Source organism: Sinohyriopsis cumingii, chromosome 1, assembly GCF_028554795.1.
Source record: "Sinohyriopsis cumingii isolate HCF-2022 chromosome 1, ASM2855479v2, whole genome shotgun sequence".
Classification (NCBI taxonomy): domain Eukaryota; kingdom Metazoa; phylum Mollusca; class Bivalvia; order Unionida; family Unionidae; genus Sinohyriopsis; species Sinohyriopsis cumingii.
Genome location: NC_142961.1, coordinates 65458559 through 65474327, shown reverse-complemented (window position 1 = coordinate 65474327; position 15769 = coordinate 65458559). Strand labels below are relative to the sequence as shown.

The 15769-nt window shown below is 34.2% G+C and overlaps 1 protein-coding gene across 1 annotated transcript in view; it reads left to right on the top strand.

The window, feature by feature from the left end:
* Window positions 1-15769, top strand: part of LOC149807022 (N(6)-adenine-specific methyltransferase METTL4-like) — a 42849-nt gene that overhangs the window by 20981 nt on the left and 6099 nt on the right. The window contains exons 4-7 of the mRNA XM_089960799.1: window positions 1332-1575; window positions 4546-4698; window positions 9494-9560; window positions 11618-11792. Coding sequence (XP_089816925.1) covers window positions 1332-1575; window positions 4546-4698; window positions 9494-9560; window positions 11618-11792 — 639 coding nt within the window. The remainder of the gene's footprint in view (window positions 1-1331; window positions 1576-4545; window positions 4699-9493; window positions 9561-11617; window positions 11793-15769) is intronic.

Genomic DNA, 15769 nt, shown 5'->3' with positions numbered 1-15769 from the left:
TCAGACATCCACTGTGGCAGTAACGGCAGTCATCTTTAAAATCTTGTCATCACTATTCTTCTGAATGGACAGTCATTTCAGTGTGAGGTTTTCCAGAGGAGACTAATTATGATATCTAGTTGTCCTGTGAATCGTAATGGTTCTGCTTGGACACCCAAATGTCCGCTTTCAAAAGCTTGTCATTGCTACTCTCATTGGATGGTCATATCACCATGGGGTTATCACTAAAAGATTTCTTATGATGTTTGGTTGGTTCTAAATAAAAATCTGGCCTATTATATGTTGGTACAGCAGCCATATTGAAGCTTTTTCACTGCCCCAGATGGGTTTTTCAGCAGAAAGATTTCTTATGATATCTAGTTGTCCTAAATGAAAATGTTTCTGCTCGGATATCCATTATGGACAGCATGACAGTCTCATCTTGAAAATCATATTCTTGCTGCTTTACCTCAATGGAAAGTAATATCAGCATAGACTTTTCACCAGAAGACCTCTTATGCTGTCCTAAATGAAAATGACAACCAGTCTGGCCACCACAGCAGCCATCTTGAAAACTTTATCACTTCACCTCTTGAACTGAAAGCCATAGCAGCATGGGGTTTTTGCTGGAAGACTTCTTATGGTGTTTTATAGGTCAGTCTGATATCCAATATAGCTGCCACAGTAGCAGTCTTGAAAATCTTATCACTACTCCTAGAAGAAAAGTCACATCATCAATGGGTTTTCACCAGAAGACTTTCATTGATGTTTCACCAGAAGACTTTTGTTGATGTTTAGTACTGTATGAAAATGGTTCCATCCTGATAATCTAATATGGCCACAATGGAAGCCATCTTGAAAAACTTCGTATTGTTACTTTTAAATTAAATGTAAAAGCGATATAAGGTTTTCACCAGAACACTGATTATGATATCTAATTGGTCCTGAATGAAAATGGTTCTAATCTGACTTGAAATATGGCTGACACAATGAACATTTTACAAATTTTGTCACTAATTCTCCTGAATGGATGATCATATCAACATAGGGTTTTCACACACAGTCTTATGATGGAGCTTTTGCCCTAAATGAAAATGGCAACTATCACCAGTGGCCAGTTTGAAAATTGTATCACTCAATGATATCAGAAATAATTTTTAAAACAACAAATAAAAAGAAGAGTTATTTTGGTGTGAATTCCTTGAAATTCTTTTTGGAAAGTTAAGGCACTGCTATGGAGGGGAGGGGTAGGGAACCATTCTGATCTGACCCACCCAACATGGATCTGACCCTTGATAACATAAGGTAATAATCATTATTTTAAAAAAATTATGACCACCTATTTATTCCAGATTAAATGCAAAATCTATCAAGCATACAAACATCTACTGAAGGAATCTGAGAGCTGTTCATACTTTGGCAAGCCCCAGTCAAGAGAACAAACTTTTAGCATCAGCAATGTTATCGATAACAACAGAAGAGCTAGAATTGTTGCTGACGCTGATGGACCAGGCAGTCTTCTGGCAACACTTTGTGCTGCAAGTCATGTTCCTGGTGACCATCAATCTTTTTCTGCTAAGCCCATAACACAGACATGTAAGTCATAATAATTTGAATTAAATACTCTTTGAAATTGTCACACCGAGTGTTATGATATGTAATTGTGAAGTCTGACTGCTGAACTGGGAATTGTGCACCTTCAGTATTGTTTGGTGAAGTGTAGTGCACTACTGACGTCATTCATGCTTTTGGCTTGTGTACTGAACCCCATAAGACAGTACCATCAGAGGCCTTTGGCTTTGGTATCATCTATTCTCACTTAAAAGTCAAGTCAAACTGTAAACAACAAAGATTCTGATCTGCCATAACATAATACACCTGCAGATCAGAGGCTGTGTTGTTTATTCTACTGATTGCTCCTGCCAAACTGCACAGACCCAGATCTGCTGATGCATTATGTGACAGCAGATCTGGGTCTGTGCAGTTTGCAATTGGACTCATAAGCGAGTATATATTGTACTAAACCCCCACAAGACATCATCATCAGAGGCTTTGGCTTGGGTACTAAACCCTACAAAACTAATTTCCTCTGGAAAAGGCGATATTAAAGTAATGTGTCAATTTGTTGACACTCTGTATTAGAATGGAAACATTAAAATATGATTAGAATATGTCTGTGCGTGTGTACAACCTTGCCAGGTCTGAGGCAAAGGTTAGGGTTAGTTCTTCTAGTAAACTATGCCTTGGGCAAGGGGTAGGGTAGGTATTTCTAGCAAAAAGTGACTTGGGGAAGGGGTAGGGTTGGTACTTACAGAAAATATGTCCAATATCATATCTTGCATATGTATTCCTGAAGCAGTATTTATTTATTCCAATTGTCCAGACAGACAGTGTAGATATGTTTTGTCAATTAATTGAATTTGAATGGCAGATAGTACAATAAACAACACTGTATAATCATATGTAGTGTTGTAAGATAAAACAGTATGAAAAACAGAATTGCATATGCATGCAGATGCAGATCAATGCAGATGAAATTATCAGGTCAGAATATCTACTCATGGTAATGGCATTACCTCTTGTTTGTTTCAGTTTATTTCGGGCCTTAAATTACAAAAGTAGCAAGAGATTGGACTACAAGTTTTCAAAACTTATCCAGGGTCCTCTCCATTTCAAGGTGAAACAAAACTGGAGGAAATGTCATTAGTGATACTTATAAAAAATCTATGGTTTTGCTGATTTTAGGCAGACATTTTAATATTTGTTAATGCAAACTGTGGTGAATTTAGGAGAAGATGACAGAAATTGAAGTGGTAATTAGTATTGTTACAATAGCAGGAATGAAATTTGATAGTGATGATACTGATTGATGTGGGAATCGGTATCAGTGCTACAGACCAAAATTTCATATGAAGTGAGGACACAACTCTCACTTTTACTGATTTATGGGTAAAGTAAAAGTATGCATCAGCTTGACATGCTGAGTGGCAATATACAAAGGGAATAAATGACATACTACATGGCAATATACAAAGGGAATAAATGACATACTGCATGAAAATAAATACAAAGGGAATGCTTGACATACTGCATGGCAGTATACAAAGGGAATAAATGACATACTGCATGGCAATATACAAAGGGAATAAATGACATATTGCATGTCAGTATACAAAGGGAATAAATGACATATTGCATGGCAATATACAAAGGGAATGAATGACATACTGAGTAATAATATACAAACTGGAATGAATGACATACTTAGTGGCAGTATACAAAGGGGAATGAATGGCATACAGAGTGGTAATATACAAAGGGAATGAATGACATACTGAGTGGCAATATACAAAGGGAATTAATGACATACTGACTGGCAATATACAAATGGAATGAATGACATACTGAGTGGCAATATACAAAGGGAATGAATGACATACAGAGTGGTAATATAGAAAGGGCAGTGAATGACATACTGAGTGACAGTATACAAAGGGAATGTTTGACATTCTGACTGGCAATATACAATTAGGAATGAATGACATACAGAGTGGCAATATACAAAGGGAATGAATGACATACTGAGTGGCAATATACAAGGGAATGAATGACATACTGAATGGCAATATACAAGGGAATGAATGACATACTGAGTGGCAATATACAAAGGGAATGAATGACATACTGAGTGGCAATACACAAACAGGAATAAATGACACACTGAGTGACAATATACAAATGGGAATAAATGACACACTGAGTGACCATATACAAAGGGAATGAATGACATACTTAGTGGCAGTATACAACAGGAATGAATGACATACTGAGTGGCAATATACAAACGGGAATGAATGACATACTGAATGGCAATATACAAAGGGCAATGAATGACATACTGATTGACAGTATACAAAGGGAATGTTTGACATACTGACTGGCAATATACAAATAGGAATGAATGACATACAGAGTGGCAATATACAAAGGGATTGAATGACATAGTGAGTGGCAATATACAAAGGGAATGAATGACATACTGAGTGGCAATATACAAAACAGGAATAAATGACACACTGAGTGACAATATACAAAGGGAATGAATGACATACTATGTTGCAGTATACAAAGGGAATGAATGACATACTGCGTGGCAGTATACAAATGGGAATGAATGACATACTGAGTGGCAGTATACAAACAGGAATAAATGACATACTGAGTGACAGTATACAAATGGGAATGAATGACATACTGAGTGGCAACATACAAAGGGGAGTGAATGGCATAGAGAGTACTAATGTACAAAATGTAATAAATGCTTTTCTCTTTCAAGGAACAAAGTTAAATATGATCAAACCTGCATTTAGTAGACATTTAACAGTCATTTATTTCATTGCAGTTAACTTCAAAAAACAGAAATTGTATCTTCTTACAGTCAAATACATTTATAACCAGCCAGACTTTGTGGAATACAGTTTACCAGTAGTTTGATACTTTCATCTCAGTGCAATAGCTCACTGAATTCTCTATTAAACAATCCCTTTTGTCATTTCTATTTTTTAGATGGAGTGTTTGAATCTACCATTATTAACGAAGTGCAGCATATTAAAAGTTCAACTGGCATTATGGTGGATCTTCTAGGGCATCAGTTCCTGTTACCACCAAACAGTAGATTTCTTCTGTCAGATTTGTCATACATCAGGAGGCTAGCATCAGGTAACTGCAGAACACAGTGACAATATTATACTTTGGGACACTAACATCAGGTAGCTGCAGAAAACTGCAGAACATCATGACAATATTTTACTTTAGGAGGCTAACATCAGGCAACTGCAGAACGTAATGACAATATTATACTTTGGTAGGTTAACATCAGGCAACTGCAGAACGTCATGACAATATTATTCTTTGGGAGGCTGACATCAGGTAACTGTAGAATGTCATGACAATATTATACTTTGGGAGGATAACATCAGGTAACTGCAGAACGTCATGACAATATTATACTTTGGGAGGCTAACATCAGGTAACTGTAGAATGCCATGATAATATTATACTTTGGGAGGCTAACATCAGGTAACTGTAGAATACCATGATAATATTATACTTTGGGAGGCTAACATCAGGTAACTGTAGAATGCATGACAATATTATACTTTGGGAGACTAACATCAGGTAACTGTAGAATGCCATGATAATATTATACTTTGGGAGGCTGACATCAGGTAACTGTAGAATGCATGACAATATTATACTTTGGGAGGCTAACATCAGGTAACTGTAGAATGTCATGATAATATTATACTTTGGGAGGCTAACATCAGGTAACTGTAGAATGCATGACAATATTATAGTTTGGGAGACTAACATCAGGTAACTGTAGAATGCATGACAATATTATACTTTGGGAGACTAACATCAGGTAACTGTAGAATGTCATGACAATATTATACTTTGGTAGGTTAACATCAGGCAACTGCAGAACGTCATGACAATATTATTCTTTGGGAGGCTGACATCAGGTAACTGTAGAATGTCATGACAATATTATACTTTGGGAGGCTAACATCAGGTAACTGCAGAACGTCATGACAATATTATACTTTGGGAGGCTAACATCAGGTAACTGTAGAATGCCATGATAATATTATACTTTGGGAGACTAACATCAGGTAACTGTAGAATGTCATGATAATATTATACTTTGGGAGACTAACATCAGGTAACTGTAGAATGCATGACAATATTATACTTTGGGAGACTAACATCAGGTAACTGTAGAATGCCATGATAATATTATACTTTGGGAGGCTGACATCAGGTAACTGTAGAATGCATGACAATATTATACTTTGGGAGGCTAACATCAGGTAACTGTAGAATGCATGACAATATTATAGTTTGGGAGACTAACATCAGGTAACTGTAGAATGCATGACAATATTATACTTTGGGAGGCTAACATCAGGTAACTGTAGAATGTCATGACAATATTATACTTTGGTAGGTTAACATCAGGCAACTGCAGAACGTCATGACAATATTATTCTTTGGGAGGCTGACATCAGGTAACTGTAGAATGTCATGACAATATTATACTTTGGGAGGCTAACATCAGGTAACTGCAGAACGTCATGACAATATTATACTTTGGGAGGCTAACATCAGGTAACTGTAGAATGCCATGATAATATTATACTTTGGGAGGCTAACATCAGGTAACTGTAGAATGTCATGATAATATTATACTTTGGGAGACTAACATCAGGTAACTGTAGAATGCATGACAATATTATACTTTGGGAGACTAACATCAGGTAACTGTAGAATGCCATGATAATATTATACTTTGGGAGGCTGACATCAGGTAACTGTAGAATGCATGACAATATTATACTTTGGGAGGCTAACATCAGGTAACTGTAGAATGCATGACAATATTATAGTTTGGGAGACTAACATCAGGTAACTGTAGAATGTCATGATAATATTATACTTTGGGAGACTAACATCAGGTAACTGTAGAATGCCATGATAATATTATACTTTGGGAGGCTAACATCAGGTAACTGTAGAATGCATGACAATATTATACTTTGGGAGACTAACATCAGGTAACTGTAGAATGCCATGATAATATTATACTTTGGGAGGCTAACATCAGGTAACTGTAGAATGCCATGATAATATTATACTTTGGGAGGCTAACATCAGGTAACTGTAGAATGCATGACAATATTATACTTTGGGAGGCTAACATCAGGTAACTGTAGAATGCATGACAATATTATAGTTTGGTAGACTAACATCAGGTAACTGTAGAATGTCATGATAATATTATACTTTGGGAGACTAACATCAGGTAACTGTAGAATGCCATGATAATATTATAGTTTGGGAGACTAACATCAGGTAACTGTAGAATGTCATGATAATATTATACTTTGGGAGACTAACATCAGGTAACTGTAGAATGCCATGATAATATTATACTTTGGGAGACTAACATCAGGTAACTGTAGAATGCCATGATAATATTATACTTTGGGAGGCTAATATCAGGTAACTGTAGAATGCCATGATAATATTATACTTTGGGAGACTAACATCAGGTAACTGTAGAATGCCATGATAATATTATACTTTGGGAGGCTAACATCAGGTAACAGCAGAACATCATGACAGTATTATACTTTGGGAGGCTAATATCAGGTAACTGCAGAACGTGATGACAATATTATATTTTGGGAGGCTAACATCAGGCAACTGCAGAACATCATGACAATATTATACTTTGGGAGGTTAATATCAGGTAACTGTAGAATGCCATGATAATATTATACTTTGGGAGACTAACATCAGGTAACTGTAGAATGCCATGATAATTTTATACTTTGGGAGACTAACATCAGGTAACTGTAGAATGCCATGATAATATTATACTTTGGGAGGCTAACATCAGGCAACTGAAGAACATCATGACAATATTATACTTTGGAAGGCTAACATCAGGTATCCAGGTAACTGCAGAATGTCATGTCAATATTATACTTTGGGAGGCTAACATCAGGTAACTGCAGAATGTCATGACAATATTATACTTTGGGAGGCTAACATCAGGTAACTGCAGAACGTCATGACAATATTATACTTTGGGAGGCTGACATCAGGTAACTGCAGAATGTCATGACAATATTATACTTTGGGAGGCTAACATCAGGTAACTGCAGAACATTATGACAATATTATACTTTGGGAGGCTAACATCAGGTAGTGGTAGAATGCTATGACACAGTATATCATTCTGGGGTAATCAAACTTCAACTAATTGTTGAATGTTATGACATGATATGCATACATTCCAACCATTATGCTTTTGGCATAATCATTATGCATTTTTTCATCAAATTACGTTTTACAAATGCCTGTATATGGATTGCACTTTCATGGTTCATTACAAAGTAAAAAAAACATACAGTAATAAAAAATTGTTTTGACCTATTTATTATCATCTCTTTAATTCCACTTATATAAATTTGAGAATATTCTTAAAATGATGACTACTGCGGTTTTCACTGAAAGACTTTTTATATTTAGTTGGTCCTAATCATATTTAGAATCTCGTTACTGCTACTGCTCCAGGGCAGAGTCATATTGATACGGCTTTTCACCAGAAGACTTCTTATGATGTCTGGTTGGTCCTAAATGAAAATGGTGCCATCAAACATCCATTTTGTCCATTACAATGGCAGCTAATTTGAAAACATTGCTGAAGAATATTAGAAACGGTTTCAGAACATACCATTTAAAAGGAAGAACTGATCTTAGAACTGATTTGAATTCCTGGATTTTTTGGGGGGCCAGTAGGCATTAGCGATAGTACACTGATTGCAAGCAACATTCCAAGCTTCCAAATGAAGACAAGAATTTGTGAAACAAGGGCTATAACTTTGTCCAAAATGGAGTGGATGAATTTTAACCCATACTTCTATGGGTTAAATTTCATCTATTCCATTTTTGGACAAAGTTACAGCCCTTGTTTCACAAATGTAAGTCTTTGAGACAGTGTTTTTTCCAAACTAATTCAGAATATGTTGAAAGGTTCTTGAGCTATGTCAATTACAAGCAACGTGCCATGTAAAGATATGAAGTTATTGTAAAGGGACATAACCCCATCCAAAATCAAGTTGATGAGACAAGCCATACAAGGGACTTCTAGGTCTGTGAGATGATGTACACAGAAACAATTGCATAGCAACATGTTGAGTAGTTTCTGTCATTAAAATAATAATTTTAATGGAGATATAAAATTTATATAAAAAAGGGCAATATCTCTTTCAGTATTGGACCTGTAAAATACAAAACTTCAAAAGATAAATCTATATATAATAGGCAAACCACCTATCAAATGGCAACCAATTATGTGTAAAGGTTGCATGGCTATGCCAGTTACAAGAAGTTTAAATGGATGACAGACCGATGGATGTAACAGTTGATTACTATACAGCTTCCACATATTGATGTGTGGCCCTGAAATGTGCATGGAAGTTAATGTAATTCTATAATATCATTACACACTGTCATATGTAGAGGCTGACATCCAGTATTTTGGAATATTATGACGAAATGATAATCTTTCAACATTTAAAGCTACATTAACAAGTAAGTGCTAACTTTTGTAGTCTTGTAGAATGTTTATCATGCACCAGTAAACTGTTCAGATACATTTTGTGTGCTAATTGAACAAAGTTTACCTCTTTATGCTTCAGACTTCGTGGTGTTTCAGGCTTAATTCTGTAGGGCAATGAAATGGCTGTATGCATCCTAACCACTATGACATCAGCACATAAAAATATAATAGTAGTAAACAGATTGAAGATTTGAGTGGTTCCAGTAAGTTTGCTTCCTTCAGTTAAGTTCAGAGGAATATATAATGAACAATAATTGGATATGTCTTTTAAATTCTCAGTGTTGCATAGATGTTTTTGTCAGCAATGCCTGTTTCTTTCAGTTGGAAAATTTGACTTGATTGTGATGGACCCACCATGGGAAAACAAGTCAGTGAAGAGAAAGAAAAAGTAAGGCATAGATACCGAAATAATCAGATATTTGAAAAAAAAATATTATTTGTGATGTATCAGTTTATAAGTATAAAAAAATCCCATATTTTTAAGAGAGACTGTTACACATGTGTTGATTTTAAAACAACTTCTAAAACAAGTTGAACAATAGTATGTGCATTGAGCTGCTTGCATCAAGTGTTATATTGTGTTATTCAATGAAAGTAAGAAATTTCATTTCATTTGAATAGTGGTTTGGGATTCTGTTTACCACATAACATTAAAAGGCTTTGCATCACTCCATGACACTGCTGTCTGATGTTGCTGAGTGTTATGCCACAGTGTGGTCAGTGAATTTTATGACATGACATAATTCTTGTAGTAACCAGTGTGAAAGGTCAAGAACATTTTATTACACGACATATGATTTTGTTAATATATTCTTTGACTGTAACAAAATGAGACAGCACTTTTTTAATAAGCAGTATATGTTTGGAAACCAATTTTTTTTCTTCCTGTAAATTGTTGTCTGTAAACTTTTATTTAAAGCGCAAATACTGACTTATGAAAATGGGAAGATACTGACAGATGGACAAAAAGACCAACATAAAGTACATTCCTTCAGTGATTAGTAGTAAATCATGCACACACAAGGAGGACTGCATTCTCTAACTAGCTTCATTGGTGATAAGATGTCAGGGTAGCTGTTGATATCATAAATCATGTGTTGCTGTTGAGATCATAAATCATGTGTTGAGAAAAGCACCCTGGCATGTGTCCATGAGGGTGCTGTATTATTCAGCAAAACAGTGTGTGGCAATTAACCAATCAGAATACATCAAAATTTTAGATTATATAATTATAAGGGGAGCATTTTATGGTAAATGAAATTACTTGATAGGGTCATACTGTATTAGGAGTCACCTCCATATATAGGTCACCTGTTCACAATGGTAAGATTCACACCGATCTCATCATAGCTTCTAAGTATCTGGCATCGTGATCATTTGCTCAGTGTTGTTAATAGTCACCCAGTATGGTCTCCATTACATATAGTTTCTGTGTAATAATGGTCCACTTGCATGTCTTACAAGTCCAGATTTGATTTTATTGGTTTGGGGTAAAATGGTTATCAAATATACACAGGGTCTTGACTGAGAAATCTGAATAATGTGCCAGCTTTCTCTTGCTATATCTTGCATTCCTTCCATGTTTTATTGCCAGGTTACCTGGTTAGGTGACTCTATTTAAAGGGTACCTGCCTATAAAAATAAGGACTAATTTTGGCCAGTTTCCAGGGTTACTGTCATACACAGCTGTGTCTGTAAATCATTACCAATACCAAAACTATTGTGTTTGCCCGGGTGAAAAATAATTATACTTCTAATTTTTCTTTAAAATAATTTTTTTCCTTTAGCTCATAAAAAGTATGCATTCTGCAATCAACCTAGGCTTTACAATATCTCCAATCTTTCTCAGGAATTCTTTTTTCAAGATCCTCATTACTAATTTAATAATTTAAGTCTATGTAAAACTGCATATGTATTGTAAAGTTTGGAAATATTGTGTGAACTAAGTTTTATAAATGTTTTGATAAATCTGAAGACTGCATTGTTACATATCAAGAAAGATTTCTAAGTCTGGAGCAACATTTCTTGCTCAAAGTGCTGCACAAATGGAGTAACATTTCTTGCTCAAAGTGCTGCACTTGCTCAAAGTGTTGCACAAACGGAGTAACATTTCTTGCTCAAAGTGCTGCACAAATGAAGCAATATTTCTTGCACAAAGTGCTGCACAAATGAAGCAACATTTCTTGCTCAAAGTGCTGCACAGATGAAGCAACATTTCATGCTCAAAGTGTTGCACAAACGGAGTAACATTTCTTGCTCAAAGTGTTGCACAAAGTTTAATGGGAGTTTCATGATATTATTTCTGGCAGTGGTGGTCATCAATGTTACAGTTTGATGGAACTCTCTTTTATGGCATGGTTTGCAGGTAAGACATAACATTATATAGAACTGATGTCATTTCCTTTTTTAATTTTGAATGTTATTTCATTTTTCTATCAAACACAGATACTATAGTCTTACAAATGAGGACTTGATTCAGCTTCCAATACCCAGTTTAGCCAATGAGGGATGTCTTGTTGTTGTGTGGGTGACAAACAAACAGATGCATATTAGGCACATCAGGGATCAACTTTTCCCAGCATGGTCAGTCAAATGGATGGCTGAATGGTATTGGTTAAAGGTAATATTCTGTTTTAAACTCTACAAACAAGATTTCAACAATTTGGTCCAAAGTGAATATTGAATTGCAGATGAAAATTACACCAGGTCAGACAGGGAATTAGCCCATAGGCACAAGGGTGGACCTGGGTCTACATTGTTCACAGTTTGTATATACATTTTACATTGGTAGATATGGTAATATCAAAAGCTTTAAGTAGCTGCCAATGCCTTAAGTGGTTGCCAGTGCCCAAATTTTTCCCTGAAAAAGTGCTGACATATATGATTATCTAGTGTACCAGAAAGTTGCTCCATTATAAAAATGTTCTGTTCTATTTAACTTTAGTCTTCACCTATTATTACTAGTATTTTCTTTCATAATTCTGCTCTTTTTCTTCAAGTTTCTTCTCAGACTAATATGAATTCAATATTTATTGCTGAATTATGCATTTTTGTTTCTTTTATTAAGTAATCTAATTTGTTACATCATTCATACAACCTTGGTAATATATTCAGCTAGCAGGTAAAAATCAGCAGACAATGAATAAAGCCTCTCAAGTTTCACTTACAAAAAATGTGTTTTTCATTGCTTGTCAATTATGATTATTTAAAAATTATAATCACCATTGGTGATTTTGACATTTGATAGTGCCAACATAAAATTGGTATGAGATACTTGACATGCTTATGATGCCAAGATACAAAACGTATGAGATACTAGACATGTTAATGAGACCAACATAGAATAGGTGTGAGATACTAGATGTTATGTATATTTAATATAATTGTTTGTTTGTTAGTTTTTTTTATTTTTTATTTCATTAGTTGCTATTGTAATGTAACATTGTATGTTGGACTTGACCTTGTCCAAAATTGAGTTCATTTCTGCTTGACCCAAATTGACTTTTTTTTTATTATTCATTGTACACAACTAATACATAGCTTAATTATTCTTTATGTGTATGGGTTTAAAATCAATATTTGTATTAATAGAAGAAGTAAATATGTTTATTTGGGTCAAGGTTTTGGAATTTCCTAAGTGAATAGGTTATTGTTTTTATTTTGTAAACATCAGGATCATTCTAGAAGGTTTTTTTCCATTAGGTAATGTTTTTTTATTAAAAAAATGCTAATTGTGACTTGAGGTCAAGTAGAAAACTATATATATTATAACAGAGGATTTTATCATTCGCGCTTTAACATCTAGCACATTCAAGTTGTATTATGTTGTGTCCAGTTGGGATGAATCTTGTTTCTTCAAATTTTTATACTTAAGTGATTATTTTCTCTGGAAATACAAAGTTCTCTGATAAAATTCTTGGATAGAGACGTTCACTGGAATTTGTAGTATACTCAAACCTGGAATTATATTTCTGTGATTCAAGAAAAGAGTGTTGACACATCAACACATTAGGAGCTATAACAGACACATCATTGCAGACTTTTACTGAATTTTATTCAGGACTTTAAATTACTAGGACTTGTGTGTCTGTAATTCTGTAATTCTTAGATTATTTTGGGATTTAATTTGCAATTCTGTAAGTTCTTTTTTCATTTTTCTTAGTATTCTAGGGAAATAAATTATTTGTTAAATTTTACAAAGCTTGTTGTCTTTCACTTTTTTCTGTTACTTATTTTAAGAGCATAGACTTGTGATACTAGACATGTCATTGATGAAAATGTAGAATAGGTATGAGATGCTAGACATGTTAATGAGGCCATCATAAAATAGGTATGTGATACCAGACATGTTAATGAGGCCATCATAAAATAGGTATGAGATACTAGAAATGTTAATGAGGCCATCATGTGACTATAGTGGCTCACGTAGTGGTGATGTGCTAACAGTCTTTTGTTGGATCACAATAATACAATCCAAGAATATAACCTTAATTGAAATTTGGCTATAAATTCAAGTCTCATTTTCCAATAATGTAATTTTTGAAGAATGCTTTGTGTTTCCAGTGAATAAATAATTTGAATAAAAAAATTCCAGCCCAAATGAGTTACTGGACACAACAATAATACAATTGATTCTGCTAAGATCTTATAGCACACATATATACTTTCCAGAAAAACAAGATTATAGTGTCCTCTTTTTGATCTCGGGTCCCAATTGTCATTTTCTATTTTAAAAAACTATTACCTAATGGAAAATAACCTTCCAGAAGGTTCTTAATGTTTAATAGATAAAATAGTTATAATAAAAACATGGTAAACACAATGTCCTTGACTCTGGACAACATAATAATCCTAATAGTCAACCCATATACATAGAGAATATTTTAGCTATATATTTGTTGTTTACAAATTTTTAAAAAAATCAATCAGATAAGGTAGAAAATGAACTTGATTTTGGACAAGGTCTTGTTCAACATACATTGTTACATTATCAATAGGAAATAATGAAGTAAAAGAAATTGTAACAAAAACTAACAAACGATGCAAATTATATATATGTAACAGTTTGTTCCTCAAATTTCACCATACAAAAGAAATTGTAACAAAAACTAACAAACGATGCAAATTATATATATGTAACAGTTTGTTCCTCAAATTTCACCATACAAAAGAAATTGTAACAAAAACTAACAAACGATGCAAATTATATATATATAACAGTTTGTTCCTCAAATTTCACCATACAAAAGAAATTGTAACAAAAACTAACAAACGATGCAAATTATATATATATAACAGTTTGTTCCTCAAATTTCACCATACAAAAGAAATTGATTCGGAAAACAAATAGTATTTGCTAATTTCAGTCATACTTTAATGTATTGTTAACTCCCTCTATTAGTTTTTTTTTCTTATTTCCTGCATTAGCTGATAGCATGATGTGGGCAACAGTTTTCCAATGGCATTTACATTGTCTTCAACATTTGTAAGATTTGTGTCCAAGTTTTTGAAACTCTTGTACAGTGCAACTTTGCCAGACCTGCCCAGATCACTTTGCTCCTGCAATGTTTGGTATTGTCCTTTTGTAGCTTACTGCAGTGTATAACATGAAACTTTACACAGTCCTAAAATGAACATGGTGCTTCTCAAAAATCCAACATGGCTATTACAGTGTCCAGCTTATCATTGCTACTTCTCCTGAATATCTAATATGACCACCACAGCAGACATTTCGAAAATTGTATTATCACTATATTTCCCAAATATATGGTCATATCTACATGTTTTTCCCCTAAAACATTTCTTATGTTTTGTGGGTCCTTCCTAAATGAAAATGGTGCCAATATGTTATTGAATATGGCCACCATGACATCCATCATGAAAATATTGTTTTATCTACTCGTTCTACATGGATGGTTAGATTAACATGAGGTTTTCACTGAAAGACTTGTTATGATATCTACTTTGTCCCAGATAAAAATGGTGCTGATGCAGCCATTTTTAAAAGTCATCCAGTTGCAACTCCTGAACAAAAAGTCATATTGACATAAGCTTTTCACCAGAATTCTTATGATGTCCGGCAGGTCTTAAATGAAAATGGTGCTGATGTGAAATCCAATATAGCCAATACAATCTTTTTATCACTACTGTTCCTGATTGGAAAATCATATTGATAAGGGTTTTTCAAGAAACAAATGTATACGATGTATGCTGTGTCCTAAATAAAAATGGCGATGATCTGAGGTCAAATATGGCTACCACAGTAGCCAGACAAAACTTTTTATCACTACTTCTGAATGAATGGTCATATCAGCCTTGGTTTTCACTAAAAGACTTCTTATAATGTTTTGTTGATCACAAATTAAAATGGTGCTGATCTGATGTCCAATATGTGGCCATCGTAAAAATCTTAATTTTGCTGCTTCATTTTAATGGAAAATAATTTTGACATGGGATTTTCTTTAGAAGAGTTTTTCTGGTGTCTAGTTGGTCCTCAGTGAAAATGAATAACCCTTAATATATCCATTGTGGTGGTTATATTTGAAAATATTGTTATCTCTGCTCCTTCCAAAGTTATCACCAATAGACATTTTATGA